The sequence below is a fragment of the Monopterus albus genome, unplaced genomic scaffold, assembly GCF_001952655.1.
Source record: "Monopterus albus unplaced genomic scaffold, M_albus_1.0 scaffold39.1, whole genome shotgun sequence".
Classification (NCBI taxonomy): domain Eukaryota; kingdom Metazoa; phylum Chordata; class Actinopteri; order Synbranchiformes; family Synbranchidae; genus Monopterus; species Monopterus albus.
In genome coordinates this window covers 813,646-823,452 of record NW_018127919.1, presented here as the reverse complement: position 1 = coordinate 823,452, position 9,807 = coordinate 813,646, and the positions used below count along the sequence as shown (strand labels likewise).

Here is a 9,807-nt window from a genome sequence, read left to right as displayed (position 1 = left end):
GACAGCCTAGGGAAGGTGAGAGAACAATGAAAGCCTATTTCAAAAAGCTAACTCTGATGTAACATTTCAGAAAATGTATTTCCTTACATGTAATTGTCTCCACAAATTCCACTCTGATCACAATGAATCCAGATAACTTGGTTGGACATGCACTTGTTCTGCTTTATCTCATTAATTTGGTATTTCCTGTCACTTTTTAACCGCACTAAATAACAGGCTTGCACACCTTTAAAAATACATCAAATAAAAATAAATGGAGTGGTTGAATAAATGGTTGAACGTAATGCACGCCTGTTAAATATCTGTATGTGTTTCATCCTCATGTGTGTTTGTTCTTCAGAACATTCGCATATATGCTGCAAAATCTCATATGCAAACACACTGACCGTACTGTGTTGAATCGGTCACACACTTCAATTAAGCTCCTGCTGACTGGCTGCACAAAGCACGGCTGAAATCCAGTTCTGTTGCTGCATGTTTTGTAATCTCAGGCACCACATGAGGTCCACGTCTCACTTTGGCATGAGACATATCGTAAACAGAGGCTACGCTATATCGTCACTGCAGGACAGCAGCCAAGGCGACTGCGGCGACTCTACAGGGAGTCACTTTATAGAACAAATGAGATGCAACAAATTGTTAAAGTCTGAGTGAGGGGGAATTGTGGGTCTGAGGAACTGTGTGTACGTGTGTGTGTTTAATGAAAAAAAGTGAAAGGGGGAAAGCAAATGGGAGATGAATTACTGTGATATGAGCCATAATACACTCTATTGATTTTTCACTGGGGTGATTAATAGAATTTGTGAGGCAAAGCTGATGAAGTTTAATGGCATAAACGGCAAAAAACACACACCGACATTCACAGGGAGCGAGCTGCTTTGTCAAAGTTCTCTTTAGTTCTTTCAAGTGAGTGGGATGGGCAGCAGAGCATTCCAGATTGCTCGGCAGTAATTTGACTAGAGAGGAGACTGTGGCAGGAGAGTGCAACTCTGGTCTGAAATGTGTTCAGGGATTGTGACAAAAGGGAATTCTTGGAAGGAAGTCACAGGCTCGAGAAGGAGACAGCAGCAAGGCGTCAAGATGGGGTAACACTGAAACATGCCTGCTGCTGCCACTATTTAGTACTGTTTACAATCATTCAATCAAACCAGCGGGGTGTCAGTTAACTTCATTAAACAGAAAATTAAATTAAATTAAATTTAAACAAAATTGAAGAGTTCCACTCTAATAAAATGTGAGCATTTGTTCTGGTTTTTTTTTGTCGACTATATTGGCCATTTAAAATATTTTGCAGACGTCTGTCAAATAAGCCAAGCTTTATAGATTATATTGATGTGGTGACTCTGTCAAGCACACATGATTCCTCTGACATCAGACACAGTGTTTGTGAAACAGAACTGACCTTTGATAACCATGGATTTAATAACCGACCGAACCTCCTTTGGTAGCAACCTGAAATCAGCATTTCCTCTAGCTTCAGAACTGCTTCAGTTTAGACGTATTGTTAGGTCATCTGGTGTGAGCAGCATTTCTGTTGTGCTAAGGTCTTTGAATGGGCCCCTCCGAAGTCACTCTGCTTAAAGTCATTCTGAAGTAGATTTACTTCAGTGTTTAAGGTCACTGTCCTGCTGCATCACCCAGCTTCTGCTGAGTTTCAGGTGGCAGACAATCACCCTAACATTATCCCATAAAACACCTTGATAAACTTGGCAATTAATTTTACCTCAATAATGGCAAACTGTCCAGGTCCACAGGCAGTAAAGCAGCCACAAATCATGATGCTCCCTCCACTATACTACACGTTGAGACACAAAGTTGCCTGTTCTATCCAAACAATTCAACATAAGTTTCATTGATCCACAAAGCTTTTCCCAAGAAGTGCCATGGCTGGTCAAGGTGTGCACTGATTTGGCTGGGATGTCAATGTCAGCTGACTTTGGGTAAAAGGCGGGGTCCACCCTGGACAGGTCACCAGCCTATCACTGGGCTCCTATGTTTCTTATGAATAGTAAATAGCAAGTGTTTGAGTGAGTCAAAGTAGCTTACACCTCCAATCTGGTTTCATTGATTGGTCTCCAGGTTTGCAAACTGCTGACTCCACTTAGCTTTGATAGATGTCATTAGCCAAGGGTGCAAATAGTATTTCAGCACTGTAATATTTTTACATGATGCATTCAAAATGGACAAGAATGGTGCAATGGTTTGTGTGTTACTATTGTAATTAAAAGAGACTAGGTTTCCTCATCATCGTAACTTAGATGAAGATACCATACTTTAAGACAAATGTGTACTGTACATAAATGTAGGTAATTCTAGTGGGTTCTTGACAATTTATATGTGCTTTCCTTAGTGCCATTAAGGGTGTGGAGGTTACTATCCAAGTAAACACACTAACTGACCTTAACCCTTAGATGCACACGTGGGGTCAAAAATGACCCCACGGGTTGTTATTCTTCAAAATCTTTAAAACGAAAAGTTGTAATATATTTATATTCCAGGTATTCCTCATAAAACATGTTTGTGACATGAGGCCATTTGCATTTTTATTTATTTTTTCATTAATTTTAAGAAATTGCAGTTTTTGTATCACTACCCCACTCTTCCACAAGTGGGGTCAAAAATGACCCCAAGCAGTTCCTATGGAATCTTCTATGAACCTTTAATTCTTAGCAACTCTGACTGTCCCACTTACACATCTGATGTCATCTCTCACATCTGATGCAACTTTGACTGTCAATACTGTCCCACTTACACATCTGATGTCAGCAGTCTCACCACCCAGGAGGTCATTTTTACACAGCAACATACTGTATGTCAATTCGAAAAGTTGAAGATATTCGCCGTTTCTTGCGCTTTGATGACAAGAGGACCAGAGCCTACCGACTGAAAACTGACCACATGGCAGCTTTCCGCTACATATGGGACCTGTTCCTGGTCAACTGCAGGCAGAAATTCATCCCCAGTGATTGTGTTACAGTGGATGAACAACTTGTGCCTTTCAGAGGGAGGACCCAGCTTCTGCAGTATATGCCGAGCAAGCCCGCCAAGTACGGCATAAAGATCTTCTGGGTTTGTGATGCACGAACCCCATATGCAATTGATGGGATCGTGTACCTAGGGAGACAACCAGGGGAAGACATCCAGAAGAATGGGGGAAAACATTGTCCGTCAGTTGTGCAGTGGATTCAGACACACAGGTCGCAACATCACCACTGACAACGTCTTCACTAGTGTGCCTCTTGCAGAGCATCTCCTGGAGAAGGGTCTGACTATTGTGGGAACTTTGCGACAGAACAAACCAGACATTCCTCCAGTCATGAAGGCTTCCAGGTCCAGAGAGGTCCACAGCACTGAATTTGGGTTCAATGGCAGCATGACCATGATCAGCTATGTGAGAAAAAAGGGAAAGGCTGTTCTGCTGCTTCCGCTCTGAATGCCTATTCATTTTTGAGGGCTCAGCACCCTGAATTTTACACAGGCATCATCGATGGACGACGACACTTCCTCACAGAGCTCTCAAAGGAGCTTGTGACACCTCACATGAAAAGTCGACTGGAAGGTACCCCGACCCTACCAACCTACATCACTGAAGCAATGGGAAGGTATGGAGTGACAAAAACTGCTGCGATCCAGCCACAGGAAAGAAGCACACAGGGCCAGCAGAAGAGAAAGAGGTGCCAGTTGTGTCCAAGAAACAAAGATCGCAAAGCCACTGATTGCTGTTGGAAATGCAGTACTCCTGTGTGCAATGGTCACACCCAGAAGCAAGTAGTTTGTGACAGCTGCACACAGTGAAAGGAGAGAAGATGTTTGTGTGTGTACATATGCGTGGGCAGTGTTATGGTCTCCGGACCTGTTGAATGTTCTTTGTTCGTCCTCCAGACATAGGGACACATAAACATGTTTTGACACCTGATTGACCTGATTGATTGATTAAGTGCTAAAATGTGAATGAAAAGTAAAAAATGTACATGTCAAAAATGAAATTACTCTTTTGTTTGAACAAAATATATCATCTTAACCAAAATGAGAGAAATGTCTTTAGTTTATTGCAAAAACGCATTGATTTTAATTGGGGTCATTTTTGACCCCACTCGTGGAAGAGTGTAGGTATTGGTAGGTTGTGCATCCAAGGGTTAAGAGATCATGAGACTAGTAATAGCAGCACATAAGGTGCAGGACAATAGAGCACAAGTCAAAAGTAATAATGATTTACTGCCAACATGCTACATTCAAATTAACCTGGACAGAGCAGATGGCTGATCAAAGAGGGGTCTTTGCAAACATGAATAACTAGTGGATTGGGTCCAAGCCTAAAAATAAACAAAACAAAAATCTCCAAGTGACTGGCCCTGCTTCATTCCAAAATAAAAATGTCTTTATTTCACACAGTAAAGTTGGATTAACAACATTTCAGTTTCTGACTCCTGGTTTTGATTGACCAGTATACTGGAACACACTTGCTATCTGTTGCTTTGTTCTGTACTGGTACGCCAGTGGACTGAGGTTTCCTCAGTTGTTTCATCAGTGCCGATAAAGCTTGTGCAGGCCCTTGCTGACACAATCATTTCTGCTGAGTTTTAAATTGTGCACTTTTTCACATGTGCTTTTTCATATCTATTGGTTTCAACTATCAAACAATGTGTCATAGATATTAATTAGTTATTTCCCCACATCATCATAAAAATTTGTGTTGCTCATAACATTTCTCCCACTTTGCTGGGTATTATAATTATCCCCAAATCCATCTTTTTTTACAGATATTGTCACTGAGCACTTCCATACTGAGCATTAATCCCCCTCTTTATTTCTCTCATCTTTGCAGCTCCTTCCTTCTCAATCCTTCCATTATGCTGCTCTCGCCAGATTTTATTTTTTCTCCAAACTCTGCCTCCTTTTTTTTGGCCAAATCATCCATAATCTCTTGCAATTGTATTTACTCCAACTATACAACAGGCTGAGAGAGATACCTTGCTAACCAAAAACTGCCTTGTACACAGGGGAAAATTACACTATTGTTTGCTCCTCAGTTTGTGCTGTCTAACAAGACCGAATCTCTTTCTGCCTGAGACTTTGAAAAGTTGAAAGCACAGGTGCACTTGCTTTATTCAGCCTTTATGCACACACTCCACAAAGATGACTGCAGCCCTGGAATTCTGTGCAGTCCTATGCAGCCTTCAACAGGATGCACACTTGCAGTGAGGGATAAGCAACTCGGTAAGGTGTGACTCTTCTCACTGTTGTGGCATAGAGTAGAACTAAAAACAGTTTTAGTTTTTCTAAAACAAAAGAGATAACTGAGAAATTGCCAAAAAAAAACAAAAAAAAAACATGATCATGCCTATTTAGCATAATCTAGATGTGACAAGTGTCCATGCATCCAAAGGTGATAACTCTACTGGTGTGCACTTCTATTGTGTGGATAACATTTCATTTAATGAGCTGTGCCAGCGAATGATGCAGCCACATCACACAGGCAACATTCCTCCTCTGTACCCCAGGTAAAATGCATACTTGCATCAGATGCCGCATTAGCTGATCGTGGCGTCTGGAGCTGGGTGAATATTTCAGGCTTTTGGCTTTCAGGCATCTGCTGCCTGTTGCAATCCTAAATTACGATGTGCCAAACAATTTCTTGACCAGACAGCAACACAGATTGCGACTGTTTCTGTCGGGCTGCGGAATTTTGTTGGTGCTATCAGGTGTGTTTTTGGGGTAACAATCAAGATACAGAGCCCACACAGGCAACGGCAAATAAATGATACAAATTAACACTTGAAGAATTTTCAGTTTTTATGTGGTGAGCCTCACAGTGAGTAGATAAGAATGAAAGACTTTAAGTTAAAGTTATCCTTGATGTATTTTAATTAAAATAATTTCTCTAAAGTAAAACATCAAATATTTGAAAGAACTGCATATACAGAGAGTGTACTTTATGTTTTTATCTCAGTAATGTTAAACGGGCATTTGGCCAATTTAATATTTATGTGCTGTCGCCCCAAACGAAACTGAATTACAGACAGGGAGCGCATAAAGACAATGCCTCAGCAGAAAGGGAGAAAAAAGAAGAGTCTGTGGCACAGTGGGAAAGATAAAGAGTCCAAGAGTTGAATAAATCTGTGTGCACAAGGTGAAGGCAATCAAACCTCTCAATGTGTATATCAAATAGTCGAACCCTGATTAGAAAGAGCACAAGCTTTAGTCCACCAGTGTAACTTTACACTGAAAACGAGCACTAATCAATTTATGACTACCGTGTTATGGCTCAATCACGTCCGCTAAATGAAGCAGCAAAATAGCAACACTCAATCACCAGTTGCTGTCTGTACTGGGACTTAAGCAGTAATCCACCAAGGCCTTGTCACAAAAGGTCAAATTCAGGTTTAACCCCTTCCGTCCTACTGACCCCAGTAGTGGCACCAGGCTGTATCTCTTATTAAAGTGTGACCTGCGACTGCCATTTGGAGAAGGTCACTAAGTTTGGAATATTTGGTTTTTCACTCTAAAAGAGAATTTTGATGAAACTAAAATGGTATTCAAATCTCACTCTAGCCTGGTGAGACAAATTCCAATTAAAAATACACTCAAATGTCACATATCCACTGAGCCCAAGGTTGTTCATTTTGGCCTTACAGTTGTGTGAGCCGACTAAATTTGTGAAATATTTGTTCAGAAATTCCAAAAAACTTGCCTATAGGGCTTAAGGGGTGAAGCCAGCTTTCCATTTATTTTATCTGGGCAAAGATACTGTGTGGACGCTGCTATGAATTTAGAAAAAGATACAGACAACACATGCAAACAATAAGCATAACTGGTAGAGAAAAACTGATATGTCATGTGAGTATGAGGTCAAATCAGTGACAATCAGTATACCAGAGAAAACAGCAGTGAATAAATGATAAAAATGTATTTTCTTATGTGCAGCAGATATAAGACTCAAGGTCATGGTGTAGATGCAGAACTGATTTTTTTTCCACAGGGAATTTTTGTTACATGTCTGAGTCTTATGAAGGCGCATACTGTATGATAACAATGACGACCCTGGTGAGTTATAGCCCAGAGCTTTGAGGAGTGACAGACATTTAGGGAAGGCTGTTGTCTACATCCACAGTTCCGCCTGCCATTGCTCAGGTCAAGGAATTGTGTAAGGTCAGACATATACAAGACAAAAATAACATCACATGAAATGGAGCACAGTTCAGAGAGGCTATTTATACACTACCTATAGACCTAAACAGGGACTTCCATTAAACAGGCACATAACAATCTACTCTTTATGCTGGAAAGCTGCCATACAGAAGCAAAGGAGCTCTACAACTGATCTAGACAGAAGTCTGGGGAGCTCGGTACAGACTTCACTTTTAATTATACAAATTAACAAAGTTTAAATCCAGTAATGTCTCATTTTGTAATTAGCTATAATGACAGAATTCAACATCGTGACAGACTCATTTGCATTTGTAATGACTCAGATGTCAATTAAATTGCACTTGAACATAATTGCTTTTCTTGATGTGATTCCACCAAAGTGCCTGACAGGTGAATCTGATGCACTGGATGATTTACTGACTCCCTGAAAGGTTTGACATTCACAACAAAGCATTTGTCTTTTTTTTTTTTGTATCTCTAATAGACAGCCTAAACTGACATATCTGAATTTTCCTGGATGTACTACTGAAATAATCCTAAAAAAAAAACAACTGTTTTTGTTACGTATATGTGCAGAGAAGGGCGCAGGAGGTAGTTGTGTTTCACATGGAGAGTATTTTATATGGTCTGTGTCAGCAGCGGATCAGGATACATGACACGCAACCACATTTAAATAAAAAAGATCATGATCAAAAATGACATAATTCAATATTAATAACCACAGATCAACAAGCTTTATCCCCCATTGGACAGTTCCTTACCCACCCACAGTCCCTATTATTGATCCTAATGATTACAACTCACTCTACAGGAGCTTGTTTGTGTTTGGCGGCAAAGGAATCTAAATTCATCTGTAATGTCAAATATCATGGCCATCTCTTTCACCATCTTCTGTCTGTTGGATCAACAGCAAGGACAAAGACCCACAAAGCATTCAGGCTAAAAACTGGTGTATTATGTTACTGCCACGTAGTTATGGCTTTTTGCTTTCATGGTCGATCCCCCATCTTATCAACTGTTAATGCACATTTTGTGTAAGATGTCACTGATTTGCAGATGCTTTTATGTAAGGGAGAACACCATTGTGTGTCATTTCCATGATCTTTGAGAGTCCAGTCAGTATTTGACAGATGACCAGCACTCTTTGGAACAAATCCAAGGCACAAATACAACAACTTAACCCATAATGTCATCTAGATGTCAAACCTATGGCTTCTTTTTATATAATGAATGGGGAAGTGTTATGAACCTCTGTAATGTTATTTTGAGGGTCATGTCAACTGTAGAAATAAGATTATACAAAATTTTAAGCAAATCTCTGTAATACTAAAACATTAAATCAGTTTGTTTGTCATTTTTTATTTCAAAATAAATCAATTGTTCCCTGCAAGTAGTAAATTCACAAAAATGATTAAGTTATTATCAGCAACATAAACGGATATCCAGTGTCCTCTAGAGCATTTGGGCTGAGGGCTTTGTACATAGACTAACGAGGGCTATTCATCAGACGTGCATGAAATTCTCTGGCAGACATACATGCCTTGTTGTCCAAGTTTGTTGACAGGAAGTCATCTTCCAAAAGAGCATCTGAACCTCACACGTCCAGATTTAACAGCCTAAATGGATACACCTTACTGACAACCACCAGCTGTTAGAAACGACAAAACGTGCAGTTTACCATGAGAGAAGACGTTCAACAGAAGTCCAATGATCATCATCCTGTCCTGTGACATTGGAGAGCTGGGGACTGGGGGACTCGCACCCGGCGCACAGCACTTCAGTGACCCGTCTCTTGCCACATCCAGCCTCCTCCTCTGCTGCTACTGCGCCCGCACGGACAGAAGCAGGTCGGATGGTCTAAAACACAAACTTGGCGAAACTGAACCGTGCACACGACTGGAGCGATTCAAGTTCTCCCATTTATTTCTCCCTTCCCAGTTTAATTTCTGGTGAAAGCATTAGTCAGATTTCAAAAACATACATCCAGAAAGTTTCTCTGCCGCTGCTCACCCTCCGTCTCCGAGTCAGAGTTGCGTCGCAGTTGGTCTTGTGTGTGAGTGCGTCGCAGCTCCACACTAGTCCAACTGGAGTTGAGATCGGAGCGCAGAGACTACATGGCGCGTCTCTGTTAAAGGCGCGATGTGATTGGCTCCTGAAAAGACTTAACATGCCCATGGGATGTTAAAATGTTTCCTGGGGGAGAACAGCTGAGTTGGTGCAGACAGGTTCCAGCGTCAACAGATGGACGACACAAGGTGTAGCCTATTTGTTACACTAAAAAGTCAGTTATGTTTTGGGATGGCTATAGTAGAGGCCATTATGTACAGACATATCAGATTATATCTTTTTGGGGGAAACAGTTCATCTCACACCTCTTTACAAAACACAAGACCCAGTTGTTCTTTTTAAATACTGACCCAAAGGCTCCAAATGGTCATCAACTTTTATATCATCTAAAGAAAGCAAGAGTCAAGGACCCACGCACAAGATCTCTGGATATTCTTAACAAATATCATGGGCTGGTGTTTTGTAATAAAGAAACATGTCACCCAGTGCAGTGGTGTGTTTCTGTGATGTGTTTGTACTCATTTTTGAACAACAATGGAGGTCTATGGCACAGACGATTAAGATAATCTAGGCCAGACTGACAGCCATTAA

At 40.8% G+C, this 9,807-nt stretch overlaps 1 protein-coding gene across 1 annotated transcript in view; it reads right to left on the bottom strand.

Moving 5' to 3' along the window:
• Nucleotides 1-9,216, bottom strand: part of LOC109959456 (GDNF family receptor alpha-4-like) — a 20,797-nt gene extending 11,581 nt beyond the window's left edge. The window contains exon 1 of the mRNA XM_020598860.1: nt 8,828-9,216. Within this exon, the coding sequence (XP_020454516.1) occupies nt 8,828-8,882 (55 nt within the window). The 5' untranslated portion in view covers nt 8,883-9,216. The remainder of the gene's footprint in view (nt 1-8,827) is intronic.
• Between the last annotated feature and the right edge of the window lie 591 nt (nt 9,217-9,807).